The sequence below is a fragment of the Chelonia mydas genome, chromosome 1, assembly GCF_015237465.2.
Source record: "Chelonia mydas isolate rCheMyd1 chromosome 1, rCheMyd1.pri.v2, whole genome shotgun sequence".
Taxonomy (NCBI): Eukaryota; Metazoa; Chordata; order Testudines; family Cheloniidae; genus Chelonia; species Chelonia mydas.
This window is the reverse complement of record NC_057849.1, coordinates 13,731,926-13,749,608: the sequence shown is the minus strand read 5'-3', so window position 1 is coordinate 13,749,608 and position 17,683 is coordinate 13,731,926. Positions and strand designations below refer to the sequence as shown.

The following is a 17,683-nucleotide window of genomic DNA, read 5'->3' as shown; positions in this document are numbered from 1 at the left end:
CCTGACAGAAGTGAGCTGGGGTAGTATAAACCCAGGATGCTGGCAGCAGCAAGGGCTGCTGGCAGGAAGTTGGTGGTCACCCTCTGTTAATAGAGAGGGAAGGAGGAAACCCAGGGAAGAGTAGGACTCTGGGGGCCTGGCCCAGAAAGAGGGCATAGTGGCATACCCTGAAGAGATCATGGTGGAGAAGAGAGCCTGTGGAATGCAGGGTAGGAAGCAGCAAGGTCAGGGACTGAACAGCGGAACTGACTGGAAGGGGCACTGTCAGGACAGTGAACTGGAAGACTGCCTGAGTAACTGTGGGAGTGACAGACACTTTGAAGGACTAAACCCCAGAAAGGGGGAGGGGGGGGAATGCTGAGTGACCTGGCTGGAGGGCCGAGTGATGAAGAGGACACTGCAGTTCTTGGAGTGAGAGGGGGCCGCAGGCTGACAGGGAGATGGCGTGCAACCGCAGGAATGGGTGTCAGCCTTGCAGAGCTAATCCGCAGAATAAGCAGGAGGAGGCACCATCTCTGTGATGAGTGGAGCACCCCGTGACAGGCAGAAAGTCTCCCAGTCACTTAATTCAGATTTAATGCACTCTACATATGCACTTGTTCTGAATTTATCATCTAGTAAATGCACATTCCAAAAAAAAAAGGCAGTGTCTATGAAGGATTAAGGGGAAGTGAGGACAACTGGTCCATCTTTATACCATTCTTGATAGAGGCTTGGAGACTGACCATACCACACATACTGAGCAGACCATTTTCAAACATCGTAACTATTTAAAACCAACATTTTTTGATTTTAGCAAAGTATTCCTTACTGAAGACATCATAAATTCTACACTGGAAATTTTGCGACAAAGCTGCTTTTCAAGTTAATTCAATGTAGAAAACAACTCGTACTCTACACTTGTATAACTCAAAAGTGGATCACTTTTTCCAAAGAAAAAATTTACCTCAACAAGACCATACAGGAGAGAGTTCCTCTCAAAAGGATGATTATTTAAGTTACGAATGACAGAAGACGACTACATAACTATATTACTATTACTGTCTTGTTACAGTAGATTGTATGTCCAGCAAATAAACACTTCTGGGGCATTATGTACAGTGTATCTGGCAATTTTTCTGAAAATAAAGAGACTGCCTTAAGCAGCACATTTTCAGGATTCAGCAGCAACACTTCAAAATTAACCTGTATTTTTAAATTCAGAAATTAACTGGATTCCTCACTAATGCAAATCCTTCAGATGCAGTAAATTACAATTCAGTATATTATTTTCTCTGGTCCACCTCCTAAAAGCCAAATGGTTAGAATATGTTAGCTTAACCTGACAGTATGAAATACCAATTACATAATGCACAGTTACTGGTGTACATTATAAAACTGACACTGCAATCTGGGTTGGTGTAGCTTCTCAGTAGAACTAGATCTCAGAAATTCAGCAGTTCAGAAACAACTAATGGGATTTTACCAAAGTGTTCTAAAGAAAATTAACCTTTAAAATGAGTTGAAGTTTGGAAAATTTAAGTCCAAAAAGTAAAACTCTTGAGTAAGAACAGGCATTTAAAAAGCAAGCTGAATTATAGGTTATGCAGCTCTTTTCAAATTAGCATGGATAAAACCTCTGTACCAAAACACATCACAGCACCATGAACTATGTATAAGCTCCATTCTACAGAAAAACAATTTAGCCGGAAAGGTGTAACTAATAAATTTTAGAAAATCTCTACAAATGACTTAAGGTATCTTTTCCATGTGTATGTTTAAGGTCTGGTATTTAGAAAATTACCAAGAAGGAAGGATGGAAGGCTAGGAATCTCTTCTTTTTCATCGTATCTAGACTTGATGGTCACAAGATATGGAATCCTAAAGTTTCCACTGCTCCAGGATTGAATTGCAGTTTTAGGTGGAGGAGGAATTAAACTTTTTTTAAGCAGATTTTGCTTTTTGTTTTAAAAAATGGAAGCTGTTTAAAGCTGCTCAAAGGTCTAGAATGTTAGTAGTAGTTCCAGCAAAGATGGATTAGTGGGCAAAGGGCAGGTGAGGCAGTCAAAGTACACAATAAATGGTTAAGGTCTTGACTACTTAAGAGGTGATGGCAGGCTACTTTTATTTATTTTGATGTATAGAAATGCTAAAAATGGTGCACTTTCATATGCTCTAGGTCTGGGGTTCTCAAACTGGGGGTTGCAAGGTTCTTACATGGGGCGTCATGAGCTGTCAGCCTCCACCCCAAACCCTGCTTTGCCTCCAGCATTTATAATGGTGTTAAATATATAAAAAAGCATTTTAATTGATTGGGGGGGGGGAAGGGGGGCACACTCAGAGAGGCTTGCTATGTGAAAGGGGTCATCAGTAAAAAAGTTTGAGAATCACTGGTCTAGGTGCTCTTGAAATATTTTAAAAATACATCCCATTGCTTTTGGTTAAATGCCCTCAGCTCTGGAATTCACATCTTCGGTCTGTTCGAGTCCTGCCAGGACCCCCGTAAAACACACTGAAGGGCAGAGAAGAGAGGATGGGGAGCAGATATACTTCAGTGAGTTTGGAGGGTTTTTTTAACTGTCATTCTGACCTGCTGAGTTTTTATATCAGCAGAATTTTAATAACTGATACAAGCCTTTAGTATTGGATAGGTTCTTGTATAAATGTAAAGAACAAATGTATCACATGGCTGTGCATTTTCACACCAGCACATACACACACAAAAAGCAGTAATGTAATACAATCTTTCTGTTTAAGCATAAAGAAAAGGAAGAGAGAAAAGAATGAGCTAACCCCAACATAAAGAACTAGATAGCAGCTGTAGAAGTTATTTTCAGACATGACTGCTGTGGTTACTCTTTTGTTGCTTCTCCAGGTGTTGTGATAGCTTGGAGAGGCTGAAAACAGAACTACTTATTCCAGATACAATGCAGAAAATGGTTACTGTACAAAATAAAATGTATCCACAGACTTCTGGTTGAGTAGAAGCTTGCTGGCACAAGCTCTCTCTCTAGCTAAATTCCATAAAAAATACAACAAAGGTATTTTCTATGCAAGCGACCTTTAGAAATGACAGTTTAGACAGTCAATTCAGAGAAAAAAAGCAAAGCATTGCACCCTGCATTCTGATTATGAAGCATTTACTAAAATACTGTAAAAATGAATTAATATGCACAAACTCTATAAACACGTGGCCACTATAAACTATTATACTAATTTTGGAGAGCATCAACAACAGGTCAACTATAATGTCTTTAAGCAACACTATGATACATACAAAAGCAAATGATTAAAGTAAACTCCTTTGTCTGCAGAAGGCTAAATGGTATTTTCATCTTCTACCCTGAAATTGCCAAATAAACTCAAAACTGGCTAGAATATAGCAGTACATTTTTAATCTGTCCATTATACTCTACAGCTAATAAAAAGTGAGTTCACTGCTCCAAAACGACTATAACAAAATGAATGGGGAATGATTTTAAAGAAATATGTAGTTTGATTTCTATCTGAGTCAACATTCAGAGGTGCATAAATAATATGCTCTGTTCCTGTATGAGTGATCATGGCTCATACAAGGAATATTACAATTATACCATAATACCTGAGGTCTAGTTGGCTTGCGTTTTATTGGACATCTTTAATAGTACTCAGGATTTGCAGGAGAGGAGGTTATGCAAGTTGACATGCCACAAAATGAATTTGTAAATGACCCAGCCCTATTTCTGATTTTGGTTACCTGGGGCAAAGAAACAAAGATGTGAATTACAAGATTCTAATCTGTTTTCTATATTGGCCAATTCCAAATCCAAAAAAGAATCAGATGTTATGGTGTTTTGTTTTTTAAATTGATAGTCAGTGACTAAAAAAATGATCCAAGCAGTTTCATACTGCTATTGTTTCACAAATGACTGATTCTGCTACAAAACCTTCATGTAGAGTGAAGTGCAGTTTCTCTTTCTAGGCGTATAGAGTGAACATAATTGGACACTTCCCAATTGCTGCTGCAGAACCTAAAGAATCTGTAGAATGCAAATTCACTCAAGAGAATGCAGTACTTTTGCAGCAACAGGGAAATTTCCCAGAAATCTTCCATGAAGTTTTGTCAAATTGAATGCAATACAGGGATGAACAGAAATATAATACACCTTAAGAATTCCATATATTTGTCAATATATTTCGAGAATGAATCTCTAGTGCCCAAAAGATAAGACCAATAACTTACTTTATGTTTTAACTATTCAGCTATAAAGGATAATTCAGTTAAAAGGCTTACCCTGCTGGAAGTTTCCAATAAAAATTGGAATGTATTCTGTACAGCCTGGCATGTCTCTAGCTCTGTCCTGCTGAATGCCATTAAATAATCCTTAAGGTGATCATATACATTCCCATCAAGAGCCTGTATAAAGAGGGGAAGAAGTATAAAATAAAAATAATTAAAAAGTGTGCAGGATAATTTGCTTTATATTCATTTTTTAGATTTATAATCCAAATTCTTTAAACACAATAATCAGAATGGCCTGGAAGGGTGAACATCTTTCACTAGCCATAGTAGCAAAGTCATTGTCTTAATTCCACTAGATGGCAGCACAGAGCACTATAACAACAAGTGTATTTCCATAAATGTTTTCCATCCAGTTATGTAATGTATTCATAGCAGAATGCTGAGGTCAGGTTTGGATAAATGATTTTGCTTAGAGATATGTTCTCAATGAGAAGTAAGTGACCTTGCAAGTAAAAGGATTTGTAGCTTCTACTGCGGAGGATGTACTTTATTGTGAAGCATTCTAAATGCTGTCATGGAGCGATTAATAAATAATAAAGTCCTAATCTGAAATATAGATAATATTGACTACAGCAAGAACTACTAGGTGTCGATTATATATATATATATATATACACACACACACACAACCTATCCATGCACACAAATATCAGCTGCACAAAAGCACTGCCTATCATTCATGTTGCAAACTATTATTAATTACATTAAAGCACACCTCAATGGCCATATTGTGTTAACTGCTGTAAAAATTACATTGTAAAACCTAATCCACACAAAGTTGTGCCAGTTTAATTTAACATACGTTGGCAAATTGATTTAAACCACTGCAACTGTGTGTGTACAGACATTCTTATATCATCTTAAAACTGGTGTATATTCTTTAAGCTGATATAAATGTGTATGCCCACACACAAAGTTGCATTGGTTTAACTAAAAAGAAAAGGAATACTTGTGGCACCTTAGAGAACAACCAATTTATTTGAGCATAAGCTTTCGTGAGCTACAGCTCACTTCATGCATCCGATGAAGTGAGCTGTAGCTCACGAAAGCTTATGCTCAAATAAATTGGTTAGTCTCTAAGGTGCCACAAGTACTCCTTTTCCTTTTGCGAATACAGACTAACACGGCTGCTACTCTAAAACTGGTTTAACTAAATCAGTCTAGAAAAATAGTGCCTGTTTTCAGATTTCTTTGAAAACAGTTTTCTATTAGTGTGGTTAGCGCAAGTATTTGGTTGCATGTGCTTCAACCTCATCAAAAGCCTGCTCGCTTGACATTCAAGATGTCCTCCCTATGGTGTAATTTGCTGTAAAATGAGGTGTTCTAGGACCTTGAGACACACAGAAAGCAGTGATATTGGGAGGTAGCTTGATGCCTGGTTTGGGTCTTTATCAGGTTTTGCGAGGCCGATGACTTTCGACATGAACCACATTTTTGGCAGTCTTCTTTCATTGGTGGCCCTTGTGAAGAATCGAGCCAGCCAAGAATGGGTGCGTGGGCCAAGATGTTTCAGGAACTCTGGAAGAATGTTGTCACAGCCAACAGCGGTACCAGACTTGATGTTATATAACACTCTGTCCAGCTCTGGAATTGTGAAAGGTTCAGGGCAAGCTCTGGAGTTGTGCTGCCTGCAGAAGACCCTCTACTCGATCTGGACTTGACTCTTCACTTCTTTTTCAAGGGGTGTCTTTCCCATGCGAAGCAGGAGACTGTCTACTTGGTTAGCACTCACAGATGATCAGCTTGACCTCACTGCAGCATATGATACTGTGTGGCACATGGGTCCACTTGTTAAAATATTAACAGTCCTCCCACCACGGATTACTGATGCATCGAACTGCTACTCCAAGACAGATGGTTCAGGGTGCATGCGGGTCAACAAACAAGGTGGAAAAGTGGGAAAAACAGATGAACGGGTTACTCCAGTGGGTCTGTTCTAGCCCCAGTCTTGTTCAATCTCTACATCAATGACCTGCCACCAACCTAGTCACGGAAGTTCATCTATGCAGATGACATCTGCTGCAGGCTACAGGCTCTGACTTTCTCTGAGCTGGAGAACACCCTGAGTGATGACGCTGCAAAGCTGGCTGACTAATGCAAGACATGGTGCCTTCAGCTTAGTACCAGCAAAACAGTCTCTAGCACATTCCACCACCACCATGCCAAAGCTAAGAGGGAATTAAATATCATAATGAATGGCCAGAGGCTGAAGCACGAAGCATACCCAGTTTACTTAAGCGTGACCATCGACTGAACACTGACATACAAAAGCCACCTGAACAAGAGAGCAGCAAAGGTCAAGACATGCAACAACCTTCTCAGCAAACTGGCAAGTTCTTCATGGGGAGTGGATGCTCCAACCCTAAGGACTTCAGCTCTTGCCATCTTGTATTCAATAGCAGAGTATTGTGCACCATTATGGAGTTGGCCAGCACACGCCAAACATGTTGACTGCAACTTAACTCAACAATGTGCATCACCACAGGAACTCTCCGACCGACTCATGTTCCATGGCTTCCACTTCTGAGACACCTTGCTCTCTCTTACACCAGGAGGCAGCTTGCAGCTGGCAAGCTTCTTGAGAGGATATGGGCCAACCCAAGCTTGCCCTTGTTCAACAACCGTTTTATCCCCCCAGCCACACGTTTTTCTTCACAACAACCACTGTGATCAAGGCTGCCACGCCAGGATGTGACACTGGGGTCCCTGTGGTGGGAAGACTGGTGTTCAACATCAACCATCAATCAGCTCCTTGTCACGGACCCTACTGCTTGCCCTTCCTGGCTTTGATCTGCCATGTCATGAGTAGGCCCTTCTTAACTGATTCTAGACTGGGCAAGGCCTCTGTGCAACCAACCAGTACTACTGGAGTCTTTGAGACAGTACAAGCTGCAGCGCAGATCAAACAGTGACACACACTGTTTTGAGAGTGCCCGATAACCAAATTCAGCGGTGAGCTCCAAGATGTCCACTTGGCCCCTAAGAATGCTATTGCTTGGCTCAGCGAATATGCAAACACTAAATAAATAAATAAATCAACCAATCAATTATTTTCAGACAATAGTTAAACTGGCGCAACTTTGTGTGTTGGATAAACTTGGGACTAAGAGTCAGTCCCTGCCTGAAAGAACTCGCCATCTAATTTAAGACAATTAATGAAGGGAGGACAAGGGGAACAGGAACGTACAGCTATGCAGAGTAGCTATGCGCACAATAATTACAACCTTTTTTCACAAAACTTTCTAAACCGTTCACCATTTGGGCTGAATTTTCTATGCTTCCAGTCACTTGTTAGTTATGGAAAACTAGAAAAAAAAGCTTTCCCTGTTGTAAAAAAATTCTCACTTAAAAAACTTCCACACAGATACAGCAAAAATAGGTGAACTTACAAACTTGACATGGAGCCTACCCTCAATGAAGACTAGTTTGGAGAAAACAATAAAAATAAAGTTACAGTAGTGTCTGGAAAACTCACTTCTAATCTTAGTAACATCTACTAAGATTTTAGTATAACGATTTGCCCAAGGCAGAGGAAGTCCATGTCAAGTTCCAGATATCCAGTCTCATGATCAAACTATTGAATGAGATTTCCTTTTCAAAAATATCATATTGATATTTTAATACCTATATATAAGGATTCCTATATATTTATTTTAAAACAGCAGGGACTGTTAAGCTTGAATACTGCAATTCAAATCTGGCTAGATATTTATAAAAATGTCTACTTTACAGCTTCAGGAGGAAGATGAAAAACCAACAAGGCAGTAATTGCATAATCACAGTGTTCGTCCCCCTTTCTGTATCTCAACAGGCTATTATCATATTAAAACCACATTAAATACTGTGTACAAAATGAGGATACCCATGTAAAAAGACATCAGGTGATTCTTCCCACTTAATCTTTGTCATCATCAGGGCTCAAGACAATACCAACTTATAGAATGCAGAATTAAATTTTCCAAGAACGCAAGCAATGTTTAATATAAAATCTGTTCCATTAAGATGAACTGCCATCTTAAAGATGAGAAAATTTAAACCCTATTAAATATCACTGAATCAGACAAATTAAAAACTGCTTAACTAAATTCTATATATTTTTTAATTTAACAGATGTTTAAACAGGTTTGAAATATAGAATGTTTTGAATATTCTGTTTTTGAATAGACTTTAGAATATTTGATTCTAAATGGCTTCCTAATAAAGAGGATATGAATTTTCTTAGTTCTAATTTACTTCATGAGTTTGTCAATATCATAGCTTCCTTTTAATTCTTCTTTCTCTCTAGTTAGAAGTTGTAGTGGTTTGAATAATTTTATATTATGTTATACATTTCCCAAAAGCCAAAGATTTAAGTGGAACTGAACTTCAGATATTTTAAGTATATTTGGATGTTTACCTGCTGTAGCCATTCAAAAATGTAACAGGAGAAATGACATATCATGCGCTGAATATCTCTCATGTTCATTTAAGTAATTATTTATTTAGTGGTCTCTTTTACTGTAGTAATCATAGGCCTCAATTATATTAGATATGAAAACTAGTATTTAAGTATTAAATCACGAAACAGAAACATTTTAAGAGTATTAGCATTCCTAGAAAGCTCAGAAAAGTGTATCCTGATTTTTTACTCTCTCTTTCCCCCTAAAATTCCAAGGGACAAAAAGAAAGTGTTTGAGCCAGGCATAGTGTGAACAGGTGCAATACTTGGCTTCCCAGACAGTTCTGTCAGTCCATTTCAATCCTTACTTGAAACATTCCTGCTATTCTAATTATGATCTTATCTTGAGCAGAGATTGCTGAAAATGTGTGTGTTTTTGTAATATGAACAAGCTTCCGCTGATGAAAATTTAGTGTATTAACCTAATGGACCATATTAGCTTCCCCACCAAGTAAATAACATTTGCAACACATGCCTGCAAGCTTGCATAGTGCCCATTGACACTAGACTGGTTTACAGTGTTGAGTCCTTTAATGAACACAGAATATAGCTTTTCTTTTTTAAAAGAAAAATCTTTATTTTTTCTTTTAATACAGGGTAACTATATGACAATACCTATTGTCGGGATTAATGGTATGATTCATGGATGGAATGCTAGTTTAAATTTATAATTGCTTATTTTTGGCTGTTGGTGTCACATATGCAATACTACTCAGCAACTTATTTGTGCTTTTTTTTTTCCTGTTACAAAGTTCAGGAAACAATATAGTTGATGTTGGTGGCTAGAATTTCCTTACATGGGTGGAGGTAATGTAACAAAATTAGACCTGACCTTGACCTGCCTTATCCATTCATTTTTGGAATGCAGTTTAAGGAAAAGTTTTAAATGAACTAAACAAAATGAATTGTGTTTGTACGTTATCTATTACCTCAGTGGTATTACATTATGCTGGTATAACAGGTTTTCCTGTTTAATAATAAAGAAACTATAAAGGTACTTTCATATAACAGATGCCCAAGTCTTTCTTCTTTAGGTACAGTGTATCAAAAATTACCAAAGCTAGGTTCTTACACCACCCTCCCGCTCAGATCAACACACCATACGTATATGTGTATGATCCGCTGTTTGTATCCGAACTAAATTGTAATTCATCGGAATACAGGGACTGTGCCTTTTTTTATTAATTATTTTTATTAGTGTAGCACCTAAATACCCCATATGAGATTGGGCCCTACATTGCTACGCACTGTACAAAGACTTAGTTGGAGAAAGTCCTGCCCCGACAAGTTTACAGGAAAAACAGATAAAACAAGAAAAAAGTGGAAGGAGAAACAGGCACAGAGGGAGAAGTGGCTTGTTAAATGTCACACAGCAGGTTAATGAAAACGACAAGAACAGAACCCAGGTTTCTTGACTCAGTCGCATGCACTATTCACTGGGCCGTGCTGTTTTTCTTTATGTTTCTTTGAGTACAAGCACACTGTTGGCACTTGATAAATAACAACTCACCTCCTATGTTGTGCCACAAACTTACAAATATTATTTTCATCATTTTCCATCTAAATTTCTCAAGTTAAAACTATCCTAAACCTTTACTTTCTTAACAGTTTTAAAACGGTCAAGCCCCTTTAAACTGCACAGTGCACAAGCGGGACAAAAGTTTCTCAGTGTTTGGCTCAAAACAAAATATACCTTTACCCCATTAAATATATGACATAACTTTGATCATGCAAATATTCTGGCGGATGTTGTAGTTTTCAATAATCAAAGGAATTTTCAACATAATGTCTTTGGGAGTTGTGACCCAGTTTTAGATATCTGGGAGTTTCAGATAACCAAGGGTAAACTGGTTTCAGAGTAGCAGCCGTGTTAGTCTGTATTCGCAAAAAGAAAAGGAGTACTTGTGGCACCTTAGAGACTAACCAATTTATTTGAGCATAAGCTTTCGTGAGCTACAGCTCACTTCATCGGATGCATAAAGTGGAAAATACAGTGAGGAGATTTATATACACACAGACCATGAAAAAATACACATTTTAAGGAGAGTGATCACTTAAGATGAGCTATTACCAGCAGGAGAGTGGGGTGGGGGGAGAGAAAACCTTTTGAAGTGATAATCAAGGTGGGCCATTTCCAGCAGTTAACAAGAACATCTGAGGAACAGTGGGGGGGGAGGGGAGAGGAGGAGGGGAGGAATAAACAAGGGGAAATAGTTTTACTTTGTATAATGACTCTGCCATGTACATTGGTCAAACTGGACAGTCTCTACGGAAAAGAATAAATGGACACAAATCAGATGTCAAGGATTATAACATTCATAAACCAGTGGGAGAACACTTCAATCTCTCTGATCACTCCATTTCTGATCTAAAAGTGACTATTCTTCAACAAAAAAACTTCGAAAACAGACTCCAGCGAGAGACTGCTGAATTGGAATTAATTTGCAAATTTGATACAATTAACTTAGGCTTGAATAGAAACTGGGAGTGGTTGAGTCATTATACAAAGTAAAACTATTTCCCCTTGTTTATTCCTCCGCCCGCCGCACTGTTCCTCAGACGTTCTTGTTAACTCCTGGAAATGTGCTGGAAATGGCCCACTTTGATTATCACTCCAAAAGGTTTTCTCTCCCCCCACCCCACTCTCCTGCTGGTAACAGCTCATCTTAAGTGATCACTCTCCTTACAATGTGTATGGTAAATATCCATTTTTGCATAGTCTGTGTGTATATAAATCTCCTCACTGTATTTTCCACTTTATGCATCCGATAAAGTGAGCTGTAACTCACGAAAGCTTATGCTCAAATAAATTGGTTAGTCTCTAAGGTGCCACAAGTACTCCTTTTCTTTTTGCAAGGTTAAACTGTATTGCAAGAAGCGTAGAAGTTTGTGATCAGCAAAACGTAAGATGATGAGAATTCATTATACATATAGTAAGAGCTAGAACTGCTCAGAGCAATATGCACATTGATTAAGGCACCAGTTAATTTTAGCACCACACTTCAGCTCCTTTTGTGAGAAGTCTAATATAAAAAAGGCAAATCCTGTTTTGTATTTTTTATATTTATCCCAGGAATGCTAATGGGTCACAGTTTGTTAACGGTTCTTGGTGCTGGTGGCTAGTTTGTACTGTATCTGATACTGAGAATTTCTCAAAATTTTATCACCTAACGATTAAGAAAAATAAGGATGATCAAGTCGTCATTAAAAAAATCCCCTAACTCACTCACCAGTAATGAATTCAACACAACTCAGTGGGGTTGGCTGACATTAGCAGTATTCTGATTAGCACTACATGAGAACGTTAGCCAAAGACAACAAGAAAGAAAGGAAGGAAGGTCAGGAAAACCCATCCTTTTTAGTTAACAGTTGCATTCCACAATTTTTTTTTCTCCAAATATTGGCCCAACTCTTTCAAAAACTGCTTTAGTTGTTTATTCCATGGACTAACTTTTCTTTATATAGACAAAGCCAGTAATGCAGTATTCCGAGTGTTCAGCTTTATATAAAATAATGCAGAAAGTCATGTGTTTTACCCTCCTTTCCCTGATACTCCTTTACCTTTTAATGTTTATGCTATTCATTGGACTTATTCCATTTTAATGTATGTTTTCTAGTCTTATAATTGTGCATTTCTGTAAACTGAACTGTAGAATCCACTTACTACCATGAATTTCTAGTCTGTACAAGTAATTCTTCATTTTTTTATACAAAGGAAGGCATGTAACAATAGAATTTGGCTCTGCAAAAACTGGAAGTATGGCAATAAAGTTAACACAATTATTCTTTGATTCTCATTGCAATCCATTCATTTTCCTCCATCCTAAACCACTTTCCCTCACAACAACTCTCTTCTCCCTCAATAACAAAACCAACATTTATTCACTCTAAAGGTAACTTCCCGATGGCTTCAGTTTACTATGGTATTTAAGGTTTTCCTAAAGTCAAATGAACATTATTTGTCTTATCTGAACTTTTTCAGAGCCTCAGAGTAGTCATAAATTTCTATTTATGACTATCCTTATATAAAATATTAACTTAGGTATAAATAAGGAATAATTCAATTAAAGTTAATGGAGTTACACTGGTATAAGAGTGGAGACTCAGGCCTTCTAGGTTCAGTTTCTTAAGAGCCTCTCTTGAATATATGGGTCATCTTAGCTTCTTTAGAGTACATTAGTACACCTGTTGTTTCCGAAGAGGACATTGTGTACTGGCAGTTCTTGGGTCTATTTTACCACTTCCTTCATAATTTTGGAATAAACCTGATGGACCAGGACTTTTGTCAGTTTTCAGACTTTTAAAAAATAAATTATTCTGGTATACAAATCACAGAAGTGTAGGGCTAGAAGGAACACCAAAAGGTCATCTAGTCCATCCTCGTGTGCTGAGGGAGGATTAAGTATATCTAGATCACCTTGACAGGTGTTTGTCTAACCTTCTCTTAAAAAGCTTCAAGAACATGGATTCCACAACTTCCCATGAAGCCTATTCCAGTGCTTAACTATCCTTATAGTTAGAAAGTTTTTTCCTAATAAATCTCCCCTGCTTCACACTAAGCCGACTACTTCTTGTCCTAGCTTCAGTGGACATGAAGAACAATTGATCACTGTCCTCTTTCGAACAGCACTTAACTGATTCTTATACCATGCCCATCACTATAGTATCTGAGCTGCCTTCTGGTAGTGCATTAAGTGATGTGGCTAACATTTGTCATTTGTAGTTTGTTCTCTCATTCTCTCTGCTGAATGCAAATTGTGCATGCAGTGAGTGCTCTGTTTTGGTAAGTTTTTTGTTGTTGGGTTTTTTTATGTACATGCTGCCATACGTTTATACTAGAGAAGGCAGGTTAAAGAAGTGCGTCTTGCACTGAGAGTGGAAGGTGGTTATGTCCATGATAATCAGAGCCACAAAGATTTTGTGGGGCCTGGGAAAAAATCTGAAACGGAGGCCCCCCCAGCCCATCAAAAAAACCCCAACCCACACCAAAAAATAGGTGCAATAACAGAAGGGAGGCCACAGGGGAATGGTGGGGGATTTGGAGAGTGAGCGCACCCTGCACTCATCCCACAGTGATGGCTCCTGTGCCGCAGGGCTGGCTCCAACTCCTCACCTGAGTATTGCGACCTGGCACACCTACCTCACTCAAATTTGGCCTGGCCTGGCCATTCCTCATCATGACAAAGGATAGCTGGGCAAAACCCAAATGGCACTGTGACCCGTTCACCAGGGTCACACTGCCACTAGGTTTGGGAGCCCTCTCAAACAGGGGGCCTGAGACAAAACTGTCCCTCCCCATCTTCTCTCCCCCATGACTGATAAGTCCGCAGTTCCTATGAGAGCTCATTCTACAGTCTCACACCAGCCCCAAGAAAGCCATTTCCCACACAGATGAACTTTCTCCTTTATTGTAGAGGACCATTATGTTAGAAGAGTGGAGCTGTCAACCATAATTTTCATTCAGGAGCTTCAGGTGGTCTTTTAGATATCCTGGGCCCAAGACATTGGTGCCTTGAAGATAAGGACCAAAACCTTGAATTTCACTCAATAGTTTATGAAAAGCCCCCCCCCCCACATGATACGTCATACTTACCAATTATATGTTTTTTTATTTCCCTGTTTTCTTTTCTTTACCCCATACATATTTCATTTGTTAACAGAAGGAACCCAAATACTGGTCACTGTAGGTTTACAATCTATTTTATTTACTCTTAGAGGATTTGTAAACATGCTCCTTTAACCTGTCTAGTTTGGGTATAAAGGATTTAAGTTGCAATATTTTTTTTAAAAAACTACAAATTATTTAAATTCCCATCAGTGGGGTTTCTTCTAAATTGTACACAGTATCTTTTTAAGATTTAAGCATACTAACGATATATAAACATACTAACCATATATAACGATGTTTCAAAGTGTCCCACAGATTTGACAGTTACCAATCTGATTCAAATCGCACAGGGCCTTTTCAAAATAATAAATGCATGCTAAATAACAGATAGTTAACAGAATTAAGTGGGTATAGTTAATGTGCACAACTCAGCTTTTTAAAAAAATCTGTTATAAAACTATGCTAGTTTTACTAAAATTGAGGAGTACTATGGGGGAAAAAATCAATTTAATACTATTTTTAGCTACTTCTGCAGTTCACACAAATGATCAATACGCCCATTAAAGGAAAATCGTTTGAGCCCCATGGTACTGCAATCACTGTAGTAGCTGAATAATGAGGAAAAAACAATATAGCTGCATGCCAAGGTATAGCAGCTGCACTGCAGCATTAAAGATTAAACTCTATTTCCCAAATATCACTTGAGACTTTGGCATGTCAATGATAACTTATTCTTTTTTTTATTAATGGCGGAGTAATGCTAATGAGGTACATATGCAATCCCTCCGAGCACCATTGGGAGAGTGGACAGAAAGACATTTTACAATGTACCACTCGGTCTTTGTGGTCAAAAAAATTGGGAAAGGTTTGTCCCCTTTTAGATATATCCATTTTATCCTACCAATGGAGTTCAGAGATTGCTATAAAGGAACCTTCATGAAAGCAGTTTGCCTTCATGAGGTCACTCAAAATGGATTTGCCTTATCAAGTTTCCATAAACTTGATTAGTAAAATTTGCCCCCTCCCACGACTTTTCGCCTTTTGTCATGCTCTTACCATCTGTGAACTTAAGATACTGTGGTGATGTGTGGCAGTACGAGTTTCTTGATATATAACAAACACACTTCAGCATGTTTTCATTGATAACTGTGGGGCAGGGAAAAATAGGAGCGGTGGGTAGATGGGTGGATCAACCAGTTAATTTAATAGAATTCTTAGTTGATGTGAACAAATTAATGTTTAGCAAGAATTAAAAAAATACTTATAGTTAGAAACTTCTAAATATATTTTGCTCTGATGACCACATTTCATGAGTTAAACTACATTCAAGTGAGCTCACTGTTATTTATATCTTGAGTTAGCCAATTTGACTGGAGAAAAGGAGAGGATGTTATCCACATGCCTATCTGATAAGGCTGGATCAACTTAATCAAACTGGTGCTATACTGGTTATGAGGGAACAATGTTTAAATACTGGACAGCATAGAAATTATTTGTATTACAGTAGTGCCTGGAGGCCTTGAAAGAGACTGGGGCACCATTGTGCTAGGAAACATATAAACATGCAGCACGTGACAGTCCCTGCCCCAAAATGTTTACAATCTACACAGAAAAGACAGAAATCATGGGAAGAGAAACAGATGCACAGAGAAGTGATGTGACTTTTCAAAGGCCACAGAGGTGGTCAGTCAGTGAGAGAGAGCTGGGATTAGAACCCAGGTATCCTGACTCCCGCTGTAATGTCTTATCCATTGGGAATCTGTTACAACTTTTTGGGTGCCTGTAGCAGTATCTCTTTGCTAACAAACACATACCCACATTCACTGTATTAACTTTTATTTCTCAGGCCTATTTTTTTTTTAGATTGCTAAACACATGATTGCTCTACCTGTCCAGAGAGTAAGGAACCTGGTACATGGAATACTCATTTCAAAGACCACAAAATTTTTAATACACATGGACACCCACACAAACATACACAAAAGGTGCACCAGGGTCATCTTCTTGTTATCTATTGAATACCCAGCTCCACTGTTTTAGGAAGGAGTATAAGGGATGAGGTTCCACTGATATTTTTTCTAAAATCATAACCTGATTAACATTCAAAATTTAGTTATTCCAAAAGCACATACTGATCAATTTGTTACACATTATGCTTAATCCTAAAGATATAGGTTTGACATAACTACAATCCCTCTCTTAATGGAGGACATGAGAGAAAGTTAAAGGGAAAAGTCAGGTGGATAGGGAAATCAGAAGTAGAAATGAGCTGGGTGAGGAGTGGGATGTCTGCACACTAAGTCAAATGTTGTTAGTAGAGAAATTCAAATACTGACAAAACTTTTCATCAACATTTTGAATTTAGATTAAAAAGACTATTTGAAAATCTCATATTGTTTTCTGACCAGCTCTAAATCTCATTTAAAAGTGATTCCCCATATACTCTGAAGATAATTTTCTCAAGAATAAATCTGAATGTCCATGGATCCCAGCATTCAGACTAGTATCCTCACCTCATGATTGTATCTTTCAAACACATTTAACTGCAACAGTATTTTCTCCCAATTTTTTTTTAGCTGTGGAATTTACCAGAACGTGGGCGGGTGTGTTCCTGTACCATTTGAGCACAGCTAGATTAGAATCCGTAAGCTGCAGACTCTTAAAATCATGGAGCTAAGTAAAATTTGTTCAGAATTTTAAAATGTATTAATTTCAGTTTGGAAACCAACACTACTTTATGGACAGTTCAGCAATTAATTCTGAGTTTAAATAATTATGTAAAACACTGTGCAATATTCTCAGTCAATCTGACTACATTCTGTTCCAGTGAGGTGTAGTAATTGGACGTTCTACATCTACAGAATCTGAGAAGGAATACTTGTTTTCCTTCCTGAAAACGGGATTCCCCCATCCATAAAATTTGTCTAGCAGCGATGACCATTTGAACAGATGTGCATTTCTTCTGTATGAAGACTGGTAGGCAAGTGGACAAATCATACCGCAGAATATTTTCCTGCCAGAAGGCTTTTTTCAGCCAGCTTTCCAAACAATTATCTCAGCAATTTGTAAATACTAAAAGCTGATGATTCCTTTCTGTGGATCAGTTCCACTGGTGGAGACCAGTTGCATTCAGCTCCCCTCATAAGAGACCACAATAACAATCATAGAGTATCAGGGTTGGAAGGGATCTCAGGAGGCCATCTAGTCCAACCCCCTGCTCAAAGCAGGACCAATCCCCAACTAAATCATCCCAGGCAGGGCTTTGTCAAGCCTGACCTTAAAAACCTCTAAGGAAGGAGATTCCACCACCTCCCTAGGTAACCCATTCCAGTGCTTCACCACACTCCTAGTGAAAAAGTTTTTCCTAATATCCAAC

General features: G+C 38.3%; 1 protein-coding gene across 6 annotated transcripts in view; it reads right to left on the bottom strand.

Moving 5' to 3' along the window:
• Positions 1 to 17,683, bottom strand: part of FCHSD2 (FCH and double SH3 domains 2) — a 231,538-nt gene that overhangs the window by 50,401 nt on the left and 163,454 nt on the right. For all 6 annotated transcript variants that reach the window (XM_037881542.2, XM_037881430.2, XM_037881482.2 and 3 more), the window contains one exon: positions 4,253 to 4,375. In XM_037881542.2, coding sequence (XP_037737470.1) covers positions 4,253 to 4,375 — 123 coding nt within the window. The remainder of the gene's footprint in view (positions 1 to 4,252; positions 4,376 to 17,683) is intronic.